The sequence below is a fragment of the Ctenopharyngodon idella genome, chromosome 7 (assembly GCF_019924925.1).
Source record: "Ctenopharyngodon idella isolate HZGC_01 chromosome 7, HZGC01, whole genome shotgun sequence".
Lineage (NCBI taxonomy): Eukaryota > Metazoa > Chordata > Actinopteri > Cypriniformes > Xenocyprididae > Ctenopharyngodon > Ctenopharyngodon idella.
In genome coordinates, this window is record NC_067226.1 from 24,304,121 (window position 1) to 24,321,905 (window position 17,785).

A 17,785-nucleotide genomic window follows, 5' to 3' on the forward strand; every position below is an offset into this window, starting at 1 on the left:
CTTTATTCAACTTCAATTTCTTCTCTTCCCTGTCAGTCTCCTATGCTGTTTACGTTGTAAACACAGTGCAGCGCTTCCAGGTTCTACGTCAGAACGCCAGCTCAATATTGAATAAAGTCGTTATTTTTGTTTTGTTTTTGCGCACAAAAAGTTTTCTCAACGCTTCATAATATTACTGTACCACTGTAGTCACATGGATTATTTTAACGATGTCTTTAATACCATTCTGGACCTTGAATGTGGAAATTACATTGCTTTCTATGGGGGATCAGAAACCTCTCGGATTTCTTAAAAAATATCTTTGTGTTCAGAAAATGAAAAAAGGTCTTACGGGTGTGCAACAACATGAGGGTGAGTAATTAACGACAGAAATTTCATTTTTGGGTGAACTAACCCTTTAAGGCTGCTCCGTTGCTGCTCTGTGTAAAAGCCAGACTAAATTGTGCCTGCTCTGAGCCACCTCAGCTTCTAGTATAAAAGTATACAGTTAAAATTGCTGTGTAAATGCATATTTTTTTTCTAGCTCTTAAGACACAGACTTATTAAACATCTATAATATAAAACTCAATAGCAACTAGACCAACCTAGCAACTGTCAATCAAGCAGTAAAGCTATAAAGGAGTGCTAACCAGAAAAACAAATTGTCCAAGTTTAATACAGTAATCAGTTATCACAGCTGCCAAAGCAGCATCTGACTGTGATGTATGTATATTTCCATTATTATGTAATCAGAAAGAAAAACATTATTGCTGGACGATGATAAATGCAGGTAAGGTTTTGAGTTGATAAGGGTTTTTTTAATGCTTTTGAGGGCTTAACATGCTCAAGGCGGTTTCATTTATTTCATCAAATTTAAAGGGTTAGTTCACCCAAAAATGAAAATAATGTAATTTATTACTCACCCTCATGCCGTTCCACACCCTTAAGACCTTCGTTAATCTTCGGAATCCGATGGCTCAGTGATGCCTGCATAGCCAGCAATGACATTTCCTCTCTCAAGATCCATAAATGTACTAAAAACATATTTAAATCAGTTCACGTAAGTACAGTGGTTCAATATTAATATTATAAAGTGATAAGAATATTTTTTGTGCACCAAAAAAAACAAAATAACGACTTATATAGTGATGGCCGATGGATCTTGAGAGAAGAAATGTCATTGCTGGCTATGCAGGCCTCACTGAGCCATCGGATTTCAACAAAAATATCTTAATTTGTGTTCCGAAGATTAACGAAGGTCTTACGGGTGTGGAACGGCATAAGAGTGAGTAATAAATTACATTATTTTCATTTTTGGGTGAACTAACCCTTTAAGTAAAATCAGTAATATTGTGAATTATTACAATTTAAAATAACTGTTGTTTATTTTAATATATTTTAAACCTTAATTTATTCCTGTGAGGCAAAGCTGAATATTCAGCATCATTACTCCAGTCTTCAGTGTCACATGATCCTTCAGAAATCATTCTAATATGCTGATTTGCTGTTCAAGAAACATTTCTCATTATCAATGTTGAATACAGTTGTGCTGTTTTATATTTTTATGGAAACCATGATACATTTGATGAATAGACAGTTAAAAGGAATAGATAGTTACTTGAAATATATTTATTTTTTATATATGTTTTTACTGTCATGTTTTTAATCATTCCAATGCATCCTTGCTGAATAAAAGTATTCATTTCTTTCAAAAAAAAAAAGAAAAAAAAGAAAAAAAAAATCCTACACTGGTCCCCTAACTTTTTGAATCATAGTATACATTTTTGCCAATTTACATTTATGTAGGCAACTATCCTTAAGTTTTAGTGCGTAAAAGTGCAAGATTTGATATCCATAGGTAATCTTTAGACGTCTGAGACCTTAAGACCGCCAGCAGCATATATGAAGGAAATGTTAAATCTCTTCAGCCTAGCTGAACAGAACCTAGGTACTGACCAAAATGGGACCTTAAAGTGAATCACATCACACACTCCTGGATGGAAGACATATATATCTGCCTCTGCCACAGAGATCGATAAAGCCAAGTGTGTGTGTGAGAGAGGATCGAAAAGAAAATCATAGAGCTGCCCCCACATCTCCGAAAACACACATTTTGAGGCAAAGCGTGACGGCACACCTTTGTCTGTCTGTGGCCCAGCTGCACAACCTGGACACACACACACACATTCCTTCTCTGAATGCAGCGTTTGGCAGTATTTGAGGCTGACACTGCTGATGTCATTTGCAGCAATGAGTCATTGGGCCCACACTCCTGCTGTGCGTACTGGGCCCCTCGCACACACACAGACACACACACACTTTTAGAACTGAACATGGGCCCATCTATTTGCTTCCCTTGGCATCGGAAGTCGTATATTTATGAGTGTGCCCAGACAAAACAAATATCCCTCATCTCTTTTCACTTCTTTTAATTTAAACTCTTTTTTTCTCTTCTCTCACTCTCTCTCCATCTCCGTCGCCGGTTTAGCAAGCTAGCACGACTCACTGGCCCTCTGGACACACTCTATTCTGCCACTCTATTGTCGATCCGACGGCCTTTGTTGTATGGAGAAAAAGAGACCCCCGCCGTTCTTTCTCTCTCACACACACACTCACACCCACACATACACACACATTCCACAAGCACAGAGGTCAAAGGGTGCAGCTGCCTCAATAAAGCAACGGGAGTGTGTGTGTGTGTGTGTGTGTGTGCGCATCTTAAAAAGAGAGTAAGTGGGGGAGTGAGGGAGGTGGCGGATTCATTTTTACTTTTTTCCTCTTTTCTGGGTTGAAAGAGCGAATGAGGGTGGGGAGAAGAAGGGAAACAGGGCAGCTATTCTGCTGCTGAAGGACTCTTGTCATTTGTAGAATTTTTGAGAAAACTTTTCAAATTGAATTTTGAGGCTTTGTGGGGTCTGTTATTGTCTCATTGTTTGCGAGACTGTGCACATTTGCGCATGTCCACGCGGCTAACGATTTTGTCTTGTTTTCCTGTGACATCTTTTTCAGTGTTAACGAAACCCCACAGAATTGAACACTTTTCCTTTGAGACTTGAAAAAAAGAAAACGAAGAAATCCCTCCAGACGAAGGTGGTATTGATTTTTGTTGTTGTTGTTGTGCTATCTCAGGGTGTTGAAGTGTTAAAGCAGGGTGAGACTGACCTCAGGTCACTGGGCATCAAAACAGGCCGTGGGGCCGAGAGATGGACGGTTGGTTTAAAAACATCATGCCGACAGGACGCTCTAGAGGCAGTGTCCTGCTGTCCAATCTGAAAGATACTGAATGATAATAGGGTTTAGAAATTTATCTGAACATACAGAATGTCAGATAACAAACAAAAGCAGAAAAAAAAGTAATTCTGTAGGCTTCTCAATCCCTTCCCTTTCACAATGTTTTGCTTCCTACCATCACTGAACCACATACAGTATACATCCATTCTGACTAATGGCAAAAATACAGTAAAAACTGTAATATTGTGAAATATTATTACAATTTCAAATAACTATTTTCTATTTTAATTTATTTTTAAAAAGTAATTTATTCCTGTGATGGCAAAACTGATCCTGTCACATTATCCTTCAGAAATCATTCTAATATGCCGATTTGCTGATCGAGAAACATTTCTTATGATTATCAGTGTTGAAAAAAGTTAATACTTCTGTGGAAACCATGATACATTTATTTTTCAGGATTCTTTGATGAATAAAAAGTTTAACAGCATTTATTTGAAATAGAAATCTTGGTAACACTTTACTTAAAGCCCTTATGTATAATTCATTACAAAGGTATTTAAAATATACATTATAATTTCATAAATAATTGTAACCAAAGTTAAAATGCATTATAATATTTGCAGATTTTGGTTTTTGTGTTTTAATGCATTATACTTTCTAAAGGTTTGTTCAATGAACAGACAAGTATTATAATGTATTATAACTGTGGTTACAATTATTTATGAGGCCATACAATGCATTATAAGGTGCATTACAAGGCATAATTACTGCATTAAAAATACTTTTCAAATGCATTATACATAAAGGCTTTAAGTAAAGTATTACCAAAATCTTTTGTAACATTACAAATAAACTTTACTGTTGCTTTTAATCAATTTAATGTGTCCTTGCTGAATAAAAGTATCAATTTATTTTTAGAGAAAAATAATCTTACTGACCCCAAACTTTAATGTGCAACAGGGAATAATGGATTCTATCTATCAAGAACTGACTGGACCTTGAAAAGTGGGTGTTTAACACCAGAATGTTAAATGTAAATTTGCAAGAGATTTTTTATGAGGAATAAGGGTACGTTTACACGACAACAATGTACTAAAAACAAAAAAGTTTTTCCTTTTTTCCACATAAGACATAAAATGATGTATTATTCATGCCAGGCCAGTAGTTGGCGATGTCACTTTGTAAAGAAACACTATGAGCCTATAGACTGAACATGTAAGAAGCATGCGCATAACGTCACCGTTTTCACAAATTCGTGTTTTTGTAGCTTACACAGAAATAATAACAATATCATTTTCAAAAACTTGCATGTTTTCAGGCCCAAAAAAAGGCTTTGTCAGGTAAATGAACGTCCATAAAGCATAAAAAGTTTTCCGTTTTTAGTTGAAACTGTGTGATGTAAACGGCCCCTAAGTTGTTGTCCCAGGCATCAGGCCATATTTTTTTGAGCCTCTACCAACTGGGAAACTATATGTGAAGAATGAAGGTCAAGTTCACCCTCGAGAGCACCTTGATGTACCAAGTCTCTGCTGTAACCTTTACATTTATGCAATCACATAAATTTAAGAGATCTACAGTGCATTCAAGGAGCATTTTATCAGTTCATAAGTACTCTGAGACTCAAACTTCTGCTGCTAGCACCTGAGCTCCAGGAACACTTTAGACTGTAACCAGTTTTTTATGAAGCGAGAAGAATACTTTTTGTTTTAGAGCACAAAAGTATTCTCAGGTTGAACCACTGTAGTCACGTTGCTTTCTATGGGAGATTAAAAGAAAAAACCTCTTGGATTTCATCAAAAATATCTTAATTTGTGTTCCGAAGATGAATGAAGGTCTTACGAGTTTGGAACGGCATGAGGGTGAGTAATAAATGACAGAAATTTCATTTTTGAGTGAACTAACCCGTTTAAATTACTGCTTGGGAAGATTATAAAAATGCTAAATAATAGTTTAAAACAATGTCTAACTTGTAACTATTATAACTGTTAACCTAAACGCCGGCCTTAGTGACATCAGACGAAAAGGAAAGTCGTTTAGAGACAGAGCAAGTTTGACGCAAGTTTGATTACAAACAAACTTTTACCTATTTTGATCAACTGATCGCTGCACGTTGTTCCAAAGAACAACGTTCCAGTTTGATTTCTCCTCGACTTGAATGACAAAAGAAACCAAAGTATCAAAGATGAAAGAAACACTCTAGATTCAATGTGAATGAATGATGGATGAGATCATGGGACCACCACGCAATTTTCTGTGTGAATATCCAAGGGCAAACGATTACCCATAACTCCTGGCGATGTTTCCGGATGCTATCATATAGATCTGAGGGTTTGCGAGAGAGTGTGTGGTTTGTGAGTAAAGTGAAAGAGAGAACATGAGACTGTGTGGGTGTATGAACTGTATTGTATCGGATATTCGGCTGGAATCATTTTGTGTCATGTTAATAAATTAATCATTTGAAATGAACACCCTCTAACGACTCTCTCCCTCTCTCTCTCTCCAGTTCTGTTGCTTTATCAGCTTCATTTTTACCAGCCCAGCTGCACTTGTCATCAGCCCCATTATTAACTGTAGCAGTTTGTTTTTCTCTCTCCTACAACATAAAGAATGCAAGGCTTTATCGAGAGAGGGAGGAGAACATGTCGAAAGAGGGAGAAGAAAGAAACTCAGAAGGAGTGAGAGAGAAAATGCCCCTGTCAGAGATCAGAGCTGTGGTGGCTGTGAGACCGAAGGAGAGATTAAGCAGAGGGGTTCCTGGTGACGACTTAAAGACCCGTCTTTTCATCAGTCGCTTCCAGTCGACGCTGCCTACAGGTGCAATCAGAGACGGGGAGAGAGACACTTGACTTTCAGCCCTCACCTTTCCTCACCTCAGCCTTTAGAAAGGAAACGCAGGGGAGTTGGCCTGTACTTCATTCTTCCTTCCCTCTTGTTTCTCTCTATCGCTCCCTCGCTCATTTTGCACATTTGATATGCAGATGACCGACTGGCTATTCAAATGGCCAAATTGCAGGCGGCTAGGAAACGATATCTCGCTCTCTCTGACCTTCAGGAGGGTCCCCATAGCAACGCGGTCTTAAGGCTCCCGTAGCGACATTCAAGTCAAGCGCGCCTGGTCTTCTGGATTTTTAGCCTTGCCGCCAAAACCTGTTCAAATCTGATTATAGAGGATTATCTCCTAATTGATTTCACTCCAGGCCAAGTATGAGGGTTTTTTTCTTTTTTCCTTTTTCTTTTTTTTTTTTAATAACACAACAGAAACTGTGCTTTACTTCACAGAAAAGCACAGCTGTTGCCAGAAAGAAAGCATTATGTGTAGCCTATTTATTCATGTTTCTAGGTGTATTAAAAAGACTTAAAACCATATATGGTTGTAAATATATGTAATTTTTTTTTTTTCAAATAATTATGGACTATACACACACACACACACACACACACATATATATATATATATATATATATATATATACGCACACATACATATATATTTATGTGTGTGTGTGTGATAGAATTTAAAAATGATATGTGTACATAATTTTATTTGAAGGATTAGTTCACTTTCCAATTAAAATTTCGTTTACTCACCCCCATGTCATCCAAGATGTTTATGTATTTCTTTCTTCAGTCGAAAAGAAATTAAGGTTTTTGAGGAAAACATTCAAAGATTTTTCTCCATATAGTGGACTCCATATAGTCTCCAAGCGGTTGAAGGTAAAAAATTACAGTTTCAGTGGAGCTTCAAAGGGCTTTAAATGATACCAGACGAGGAATAAAGGGTCTTATCTAGTGAAACGATTGGTCATTTTCTAAAAAAAAATTTAAATATGCTTTATATAACAAATGATCACCTTCAAGTGGTTCAAGTGGTTTACAGCGTAAGTTTTTTGAAGAATACGAAAGTGCGGTTTTGGCGGAACCACTTGAAGGCGATCATTTATTTATATAAAGTATATACATTTTTTTAAAAATTGGGAAAATGACCAATAGTTTCTCGTCTGGTACCGTTTAAAGCCCTTTGAAGCTGCACTGAAACTGTAATTTTTACCTTCAACCGTTTGGAGACCATTGAAGTACACTGTATGGAGAAAAATCCTCGAATGTTTTCCTCAAAAACCTTCATTTCTTTTTGACTGAAGAAAGAAGGACATGGACATCTTAGATGACATGGGGGTGAGTAAATTATCAGGAAATTTTAATTTAAAAGTGGACTAATCCTTTAATAATAATTTTTGCGTAAAAGATTGACTGACGTTATGGAATTGCAGAGTAAAAGTCTGAGAATTAGCACCGTGGCCGTGGGCCTATGATGATAACTTTCAAATCTAATGCTTAATGGCTACAACCTCAGAAACTGCAAATTAAAAAAAAAAAAAAATCCATTCAACAGAGGTATCAGAGTAATATCAGAGACATTGGCCTTGACAATATTTGGTAAACGGATCAAAAATAATCGAGCAAGTGTCGCGTGCTTCATAACATGATGCCATTAAACCAGCTGGATTTAATATTTGGCTATCATAAACCTGTCACTGTCCTTGTTATGAAATACAGACGATAGCATTTATCTCTCAATACTCTACTCACATTAACGGGGCACTCATATTCTTGTGAGATCATGTCCTAGTACTTTGACTCGAAAGCGTGTAACAGCACAATGAACTTGAGATTCAACGGAACCTTCGCCGGAAGTTGACTCGTGACGATGACTCTTTTTTTTAGGGAAATGTGAACGGCTGATATTATTTTAACAATGCCGTTTATAGCTACCCGACCTGGGGTGGGATTGGGAAATTCATCATTTAAAAGCTGCCTGCCTCTTTTAATTAATGGCGGCGTTCGCAAACTTAGGTAGCTGACTTGTTGCCTTATCAGGGAATGACTTTTTAGGCAGAGTTTGTGCACGAAGGTTAGTAGACTGATTTCAGACAGAGCTTTGGTGATGACTATGCAAATATTTAATAACTACAATAGTAATTTCTCGCTAAAAATGACATCAGAAGTGGAAAACGTTGGTCAAAAATGTACATTTACTCACAAACTGACCACCAACCTCAACTTTCAGAGTAGACGCCATCTTTATTTTTATTTTTTTTTAACTTTTAGCTCAACTGTCACTGAATGGAGAGCACAGGATTGTGGGATATCAAAGGCAGCGAAGGATACATCTATGCTGCCTTCAAAAATCCATCAGATGAAGGTATCTCAGGAGATAGGAAGTAAAGCTAACATTGATTCAGATTTAAATTGCTTTATTGGTGTCGTGATAGGACTCTTTACATTGCCAATGCATTAATAACATTGCACATACAAATTTACAACATATACACACATAATAAGAATAATCATGAAAAAAACTATCTAGAATAAAATATAACATGGAATACAGATGAGAATAAAAGCAATAAAAATGTTTAATATAATAAAAGTGCCTCTAGGCATATAGTGCGGCGTGGAGGTAGTTCTCACGTCGGTGGTCCTATCCTGCTGGATGCTCGTTTGTTGAGACAGGACCTGACATACTGTACCTGGCAGCCAGGTTTGAGCTTGCTGGGCTTTCTCCTAGCAGGTATTTGGTTTCTGATGGAAGCCTTTTTGGTGGGTTGTGAAATTGGGATAGAAATGGGGCAGTTGTGCTCTAATGGTTAGAGATTTAGACTTGTAACCTGAAGGTTGCGGGTTTGAGTCTCAGTACCAGCAGGAAATGTAGGTGTGGGGAGTGAATAAACAGCGCTGTCTTTCACTCTCATTACCCTGAGCACCTCAATCGCTCCCCAGGCGACGCAGCAAAAAATGTCTGCCCACTGCTCCGGGTGTGTGTTCTGTGTATGTGTTCAATACTCACTGCTCTGTGTGTGCACTTGGATGGGTGAAATGCAGAGCACAAATTCTGAATATGGGAGACCATACTTGGCTACACATCATGTCACTTTCAAAAAAAGTGTCCCTAATTTGTTCTGTTTCCACTTCATTTTCTGCGCTGTAGGGGCACTGCCTGTCTTCTTTTGGTAGCCTGTGTCTGCCTCTCTCTATGGTGAGACTGTGTTCACTGATGTCAGGACTTTTTTAAGTTTAGGGTCAGTTACTATGTTCAGGTATCCTGCCAGTTTATATTCTCTGTTTAGGGCCAAATAGCATTCCAATTTACTTTGTTTGGCTGTTGCGCCTGTTCAAAGTTTTAGGTATTTTTCTTTTTGTTTTAATTATTTGGATTGGTCTGGCTACGTTTTTATTCTCACATGTTTTAGTTTGTGTAGTCAGCTCTAAGACCAATTGGCCTAGGGCGTTTCTTTCTGGCGTCAGCTCTTGGTAGTTTAGGGCTTTGTGATGGAGGGTCTGTTTATCACTATTTTTTTAGATGGGAATGGAATTTAATGGCCCTTTTGTGAATTGTGATTACACCTAATGCTGCTCTGCAGGCTTTATTTGGGGTTTTGCACTGTACTTGTGCAGTCTGCAGTCTATTGGGTGTTTGTCCCATTTAGTAAACTCTTGGTTTGTGAGTGGGCCCCAGACTTCACACCCGTAGAGTGCGATAAGTTCTATTACTGATTTGATTATTTTTCTACAGATTCTGATTGTGATGTCAATTTTGATATTTCTCCTAATAGCATAAAAATCTCTCAGGTCGTTCACAGCTTTGTTGTTTTTTTGGGGTTAACTAACAGGGCACACGACTGACAGAAGTTGTGCAGGAGGTCTAGATGCTGCTGTAGACCATCTTTTGTGCGTGACAGCAGCACCAGATCATCAGCAAACAGAAGGCATTTGACAGCAGTGTCTCTGATCTAGAGCCCTTGCTAACTCATTTATGTATATAATTGAACAGCGTAGGACTTAAGCTGCAGCCCTATCTCACTCCACGACTCTGAGGGAGGAATTCTTTGTGTTTGTTACTGATTTTACCAGCAAATTTGTTGTTTGTATACATTGATTCGATGATGTCATATGTTTTTCCTCTGATGCCGCACTGGATTAATTGAAGTAAAAGACCTTCATGCCAAATGGAATCAAAAGCTTTGTTGAAGTCAACAAAGCATGAGAAAATTTTACTTGTGTTTTGGTTGATTTGCTTATCGATTAAGGTATGGAGAGTGTATATTTGGTCTGATGTGCGATATTTTGGTTGGAAGCCAATTTGACACTTGCTCAGGACATTTCTGTCTCTGAGAAAATGGGCTAGTCTGTTGTTTAGGATGTTGCAGAAAAGTTTACCTATAGATTGCTGTTTACACATATATCACAGTAGTTATTAGGGTCAAATCTGTCTGTTTTTATGGGGTAATAAGACGTTTGTTCTAGATGTTGGGCAATATACCTGAACTAAGGAAGATATTGCAATACAATACAATACAAATTGTATTTCTATAGCACATTTAAAACAACTGCCATTGACCAAACTGCTTTCCAGCATATAAAACAACAAAAGCAATTACACACAGTCACGCAAACAAAATTAAATCCTGTCCACTATAATCAGTTCTAAAAACCATACTAAAAAGATACGACTTCAAACTAGACTTAAAAGCATCCACAGATGGGGAAAATTTAATGTGCATTGGAAGAGGGTTCCATAAGCGTGGAGGAGCCACAGAGAAGGCCCTATCACCATTTGATTTTAATCTAGGAACACGAAAAATCATCTGACTAGAAGATCTCATAATACTTGTATTTTGATAAGGTATCAAAATATTGAGCTTGAGGATGGCTAATTTGAATTTGTAGTTTTGAATCTGTGTATTTTATCATTTCATTTAGGATGCCATCGACACCATAGGCTTTTTGGGATTTTATTTTGTCTAATAGTTCGGCTAGTGTAATCGGAGAATCTAAGGAGTTCTGGTAGACTTTGATGGTTGATTCTAAAACCCTTAGTTTGTTGTACAGGGCGCTTTGTTCCTGATTGTTGTTTATATTACTAAAAAGGTTGGAGAAATGGTTTATCCAAGCATCTCCATTCTGGATGGCTAGTTCTTGATGGTAAAATTTGTTTAGTGTGTTCCAGTGTTCCCAGAAGTGGTTGGATTCTAAGGATTCTTCAATTTCCCTGACTTTTTGTGTTTCGTTCATTTTTCTTTCCTAAAGTATTACTATAACTATATTGTTTACGTTTTTTATGATAGAGATGACGGGTGTTTTTATTGTCAGCATCTCTGGTTTGATAGGATTCTTACTTCTTTCCTAAGTCTTTTGCAGTCGTTGTCAAACAATTTCTCAGTGGCATGTGGTCTGTTTGGTTTTCTTTTTGTGGTTTTTAAGTTGGTCTTGCTAGGTTTGTACCTTCACTGTTGTGTGGGAAAGGAGTGGCGAGGAATTTATCTAATAGGGCTTGAATTTTTGGTTGGCTAATTGTACTTGGATATGTATCTTTACTGTTCTGTTTCCATCTATATGTGTTTCTAAGGGAGTGGAGCTGGGGTTTTTTAGCTGCTTCTTGGTTGGGCATTGGTCTGTTTAAGTAGAGGGTTATTTTAGTGTTTAGTGGGCTGACTGTGACTGCTCTGAGAGAGTTTGGGTTGAGGTCTGTAGGAAAATAGTCGACTGTATTGCTACTGAAAGATGAGCTGTAGATGTACTCACCGTAGGAATCTCCTCGTAGCTTGCCGTTGACTATGTACAGATCCAGTGTGCGATGTGTTTCACTTTTGTTTGTTGTTTTATCATAATTGTGACTTTGTATGTGTTTAGGTGGGAGGATGGAGGATAGGGAGGATGTTTGCCCCCATTGGATTCGGTCGTGCCTTAATGCGCTACCTTGGAATGCATCCTCCGAAGACAGCATTTTTAAGCTTTCAGACGCAGCCCAGGTTGAAAATCACTTCCATTGAGCTTCATGATTGCAGGGGGTTCAAGAGATGATGAAATGTCGATGCATTGAATTAAATATATTAAACTGAATAAAATGTCTAATTTAAAAAAAAAAAAATCTAATTAAAACCGAATCAAAATTGAACACTACACAATTTTATTTAAAAAAAAAATTTCTCTAAATTATGTGAAGATGTTATGAAATTCAATACTTTTGATGAAAGGTTAGCATTATTTAAAATTTTTAGGTACTTAAAAAGGTTGATTGAGCATGGCGTTTTCCTTTTTGTGGATTTTTTTGTGTTTTGAAGTTAAGCATATAATTAATTTAGGTGTTCAACTGGAAAAAAGGTAACCACTCTCAGAGACAGCAATGACATTAAATGGAGATAAAATGAGCTCAAACATTTCTTATTAAATTCTTGTTAAAACCTAATTATCTGAGCTATGCAATCCACATTAATTTTATCACATTTTATCAAATAATTGTCTCATTTGCTGACATTTTATTTTATAACCAAAGAAAACTGAAGGAGAAAAATCTGAGACATGGTTGAGAAATTCCCTGATTAAACACAATAAAATATTCCTCTGGGTCATTAATAGCATACAAGTACATTTTAGAAAAATGATTACACAATAAAGATGACCGCAGAAGCCTATAAGGACATTTTTTAAATGTGTTTTTCTTTCTCTCCCTTGTGTTCCAGAACCTTCCTCTTCACGTTACACCAATGAGAGGATTGTGGCACGACATAAGCATTCCCAGGCCAATAATACAGTCCTTGCCTCAGCATCACCTGTAACTGTGTGGCAACCTCACGGGGACAATCAGTACCAGATTTCGTGAGTTTTCATATAAATGAAATTGTTGCCAGAAGGCAATGGTTGCTTTGGCAACTGAATGGTATTTCAGAAAACATACAGAAGGATCTAAAGGAAAGCAATAAAAGCGAAAGAGAGATACAGTCTGAAATAAATAATATGAGAAAAGATATTTCTGTGCACTTAAAGAACACATTCATTGCTCTACTGGCAATGGATGGCGACTGTAAAATCCAGTGGTTTAATTTAGAGAAGATGAAATACCAGGACTGATGGTAAAGTGGAAAGAAAAGAGCATTAAATGGTTCTCATCTCATTCAATTGCATGTTCAGTGAAAATCCACAAAACTCAATGTATGCAAACACAAGCACGAGCAGAGTAAAGAAGATCCGAGAATGCATTGTAAAGTTTTTTTGTGTTTTTTAATCAACATTTCTTCAAAGGAATGTATTAGTTGTTTAACCCTTTTAAAGGCATGTATGCAGGAGGGAAAACAAGAGAGGGATCGTGAGGGGGGCGAAAGATGGAGGGATGGACACAGAAAAGAAAACATCACACACAAACATGGTGTTTTACAAACGTCTGAACACATCACTGGAGAGGAATGGAGGTCTTTAAAGTGGCCGCCACCCGCTGGCTATTGGCACAGAGAAACACGTACACACAACTGAAGCGTTCTCTAAAAAAATACACACTTTGTGGTTCCGTCCCCCGCTTGTGTCTGCGTACAGAATACTGGTCCCAGCGTTCATGGCGAAAGCAAGTGCACAAAGAACCGCTCGATATGAAAGACAGAAGATGGACCTTTCTGAGGCCAGATGTTCGATAAACGAGACCTAAAAAAGGGAGGATGGTGAGCAGAGAGAGTTTGTGTCTCCTCATGTGTCCTCTGTGATCCGAACGCAACAGCACCTGCGAACGTTCCCCTCCACGTCGGTCCGTCTTTGAACGATGTCAACGTGTCTTTCGGACAAATACGCGCACCAACACGCACACACATGTATCCAAGTCCATGTGCACAGGGTCAGAGACATGGCTTACGCTGATTGTTTTAGTAAATGCAACAGAATTGGAACAGAAATTGAACGCTTAAATATGTATGAAACAGCTCACGAATACAACAGCGCTGAACAAATGAAATACCTCCACATTTTAGGCAACTTGATATTGAAGTAACAAAATCCAAATTTGCGTGTAAGAAGAAAACATCAATGTGACAGGAAAACAATGTCGTTTTTTTTTTTTCTCACAGTCTTGATGCACCAGAGTGATACAAAACTAAATGCTTTTGAGAGACAAATATTGAAGCTTTCTAGGCAGATTGAAAACAGTAACAGATTGTTCAAGTCAGTCACAAATCACATCTGGAAAATAAGACCACCAACATTTTTGGGTATGAATGGCTTGTTATTATGTGCGTGTATGCGGTGTATTTCTTAGCGATAACATTCTTTTACACGCATACAAAACACACTGTGACAATGGCAGTGAAACAGAACACAATTTGTACTCCTAAGGCCAGAAAAATATTCTACGCAAGCATGCAAACATGGATGCTAATGCTTGGTCAACACATTAGAAAGTGCTAGATCAAATGTGAACGAAGTTTAGTTGTTTTCAGGAAAAGCATTGTACTAATTTGTTCCCTTATTTTAATTAAATCATGGTCATGATATTAATAATGTAATAGTATACTAGCTTATTAGTATGCCATTTTGAATTCAGCCTGTGAATAGCTTTAGCTAACTTTTTGGAATAGCATAGATGGCTAACTAGCTTAGCGAGATTGTTTCCCAAACAGAAAACTGACTGCAGAAGAAGAAAATGTATGCTAAAACATCCTATAGCACCCTTTGTGGTCATACTGAGAATGCAATTGAGTTCTAACACATTTCAGAATGCAGCGACGTGCTAGAAGCGTTTGCGCTAGCATACTTGCGTAGAGTATGTTGCAGGCCTAAAAGAGAGCTTTTCATTGGCACTAACTGAGAAAAACACACAGCTAGTTACAAAGCTGCATGATTGTGTGTGTGTGTGAGAGAAAGGCAAAGAGAGGGAAGAAAGAGAACGCGAAAGAACAATGCTAATCACTGCATTTGTTGAGGTAACCAGCATATATGCCCAATCAGAATGGCTTTTGATTGTGTTTTGGAGGTGTGCATGTGTGTGTGTATGTGATTAAATCTCTTTACAAGAGCTTTTCTGTGTGCCATGGCCATTGAGTCGTTCTCCAAAAGTGTGTGTATGTATGTGTGTCCGAACAAGTCTACATTAAATTGAGACGTGCCCGCAGATACTCAAGAATTTGAAACGAGTCTAGAAATATTTCCACTTCACTTCATGTGAACACAAAAGAGCACTGTGTGTCTGTAAGAGTAATTCTGTGTGTCCATCTATCCCGTTGTCCATCTGAGAGAATGAGTTCCTTTCTTCCCCTCATCTGTCTCTTTGTACCTCAGAAGACCACCGGGCCTAGATCTGCCTCTTCCACTGTTTCAGACGAGTTAATAAAAACCTTTCCATCCCTCTCTTTCTCTCTCTCTTTCTTTCCTCCTTCAAGCATCTTTCAACTTTCCTTCTCTCCCCCCACCTCCCCCTCCCCTATTTTTTTCTTTTAATGTGTGATTCTTCCATAGTTTCACAGTCGTTCTGGAAGTTTCCTCGCTCGTGTGTTTGCCTTCCCAACAGGCGGTGTTCGCATTCTTTTCTTTTTTATTTCACCCCCATCCAATTCTTGCCTCCTTTCTGGGTTTTTTTCCCTTTTTTCCAAGCGTCTTTAAAAATAATAATAATAAAAAAAAACTTCTCGGATTGTTCTACCTCAACACATTCACAAACGAGGTCTATCTTCAAAACTACATCAGAGTACAAGGAGCTATAAAAATATATGTGTAGAGCGGAGGAGACTCCTGGGAAAGAGGAAAATGAGGGGGAACCAAACAAACTTGGTTGGTTTCTGCAACAAAATGAAAGCATTAAATTAATTTACAACTCAAAAAGGGAAGGAAACAAGGTCAGCATGTCATAAAAAATAGGAAAACAAAAATTAGGCCTAGCAAACTGTAAATTTACATGAAAAAGAAATCTAAAAATTATTTTACTGAGTATTCATATATAATTATAATCTATGTGTTGAAAGCGATAAAAAACTTTTTTGATGTTCGCTCATATTTTTGTGTTTTGGTTTGAAACAGTCTAACAAACACACACGCCCTTGCTCACACTAACACTGTACTCAATCGCACACTCATCCACGCACAAAAACACTCGCGAGTTGTATTGATGCACGCCGGTCGCAACTTGTGCGACTGGAGTGTTGGAATATTTATCCTACACACTCACAAAATACACACGTTATTAAAATATACAAGATTCTCCACGCCACTACAACTCCACCAATCAAACACATGGGTCCTAGATCACGTGACTGCAGCCCTATGTGACGACTGGCTGAATCAATGGCCCCTCCCCCTTACGAAGGAGTTTAACACAAACTAGACTGCTATTTGTGAGTAAATGTAGCATTCAAACTCAAAGTTGTCTTTGTAGGTTTGGACAAGTTTTCTTTTTCTTTTTTGTATGTTTATAGTCTCAGTTTTTGCAAGTACATCAGAAAAAAGTTTTGATGCTTGTGCTCCAGAATGCCCCCCATAAAAGGAGTTAATGTTTTTCAGTTGGCTGAATCGCTCCAGGAGGTCTTCTCTAGCTTTAAGAACTTTTCCCCATGTGGGACGTCAGAGAGAGGGAGGCCCTCACAACAGGACATCCTCTCTCCAACAAAAGGCCAAAGTTGGGGGGAGTGGCGAGGAATGATAACACACACACACACAGACACACTTCACCACGAGCGGTCAGTGTGTCGGAGAAATGCGTGTGAAGGTAAAAGAATCTGATCTACGGGGATGCCGACTGTGGGGGGCGGGGCTTGGGGGCGTGATTTAGGTAGTCGTTTAAGGTGGGAGTGGTCTCAGCGGATGTTGTCGGTAAGGTCGTCTCCGGTTCTCATACTTTATAGTAGATGTTGGCGGGACTCTGAGGGGGCATCTCCTGTACGATGTAGACCGGATGGCCGTAATCCCCGCTCACTTTCTCGTAGTGCGGGCAGTAGGCGGAGTCAGAAGTCCGCAGCGGGATGATGATGTCGCTAGGCTCCGAGCCGTTGTTGTTGCCACCTCCTACGCCCCCACCGCATCCCCGTTTGGGCGAGGTCAGGGAGGAGAGGGAGAGGGGAGGGTGGTGTGATTCGGAATGCTTGGCATGTCGTCGTCGGTAGCACACCACGCAGATCACGGCGGTCACGAGCAGGAGGAAGGCCGAACCGCCGGCTGCACCTGCGATAACAGCAATGTTGGAGGGAGGAAGGGGGCCATTTTCTCCACCAGGACTTCTGGGAGGAATTCTGGGATGTGTGTTGTTTCCAGCACCTGCAAAACAAAGTGAAGAATTTGAGCAATTCCAAAGATATATAGAGACACTTCAGATCTATGCCAAATACTCAATCATTTTGAGTCATTTTGACTCAGATATAATTAACAATTTAGAGATATAATAATTTAAATGGTGGCTGTCATGACTGTTCTTTGAGAAAATTTCCTCTTCAGACATTTTTTAATGGAGTTTAGAGATTTATTCTAACATAGACTACCATTCAAATGTTTTTTTTTTTAATGAAATTAATACTTTTATTCAACAAGGATGCATTAAATTGATCAAAAATGACAGTAAAGACTTTTATGCTGTTACAAAAGACTTCTATTTCAACTAAATGCTGTTCTTTTGAACTTTTCTGAACTTTTTATTAATCAAATAAAGTAGCATGGTTTCTATTGAGCGGTAGTGTATATGGCTAACAGATAAAAATAAGTAAAAATAAAATGCATATATTAAATATTGCATATATTTCATATTTATGATTTTATTGATGTGCATTTTTTTAGC

General features: G+C 38.2%; 1 protein-coding gene across 1 annotated transcript in view; it reads right to left on the reverse strand.

The window, feature by feature from the left end:
* Nucleotides 1-13,247: 13,247 nt before the first annotated feature.
* The window catches only part of efnb3b (ephrin-B3b), an 82,579-nt gene continuing 78,041 nt past the window's right edge, over nt 13,248-17,785 (reverse strand). Inside the window, exon 5 of the mRNA XM_051900868.1 lies at nt 13,248-17,271. Coding sequence (XP_051756828.1) covers nt 16,850-17,271 — 422 coding nt within the window. The 3' untranslated portion in view covers nt 13,248-16,849. The remainder of the gene's footprint in view (nt 17,272-17,785) is intronic.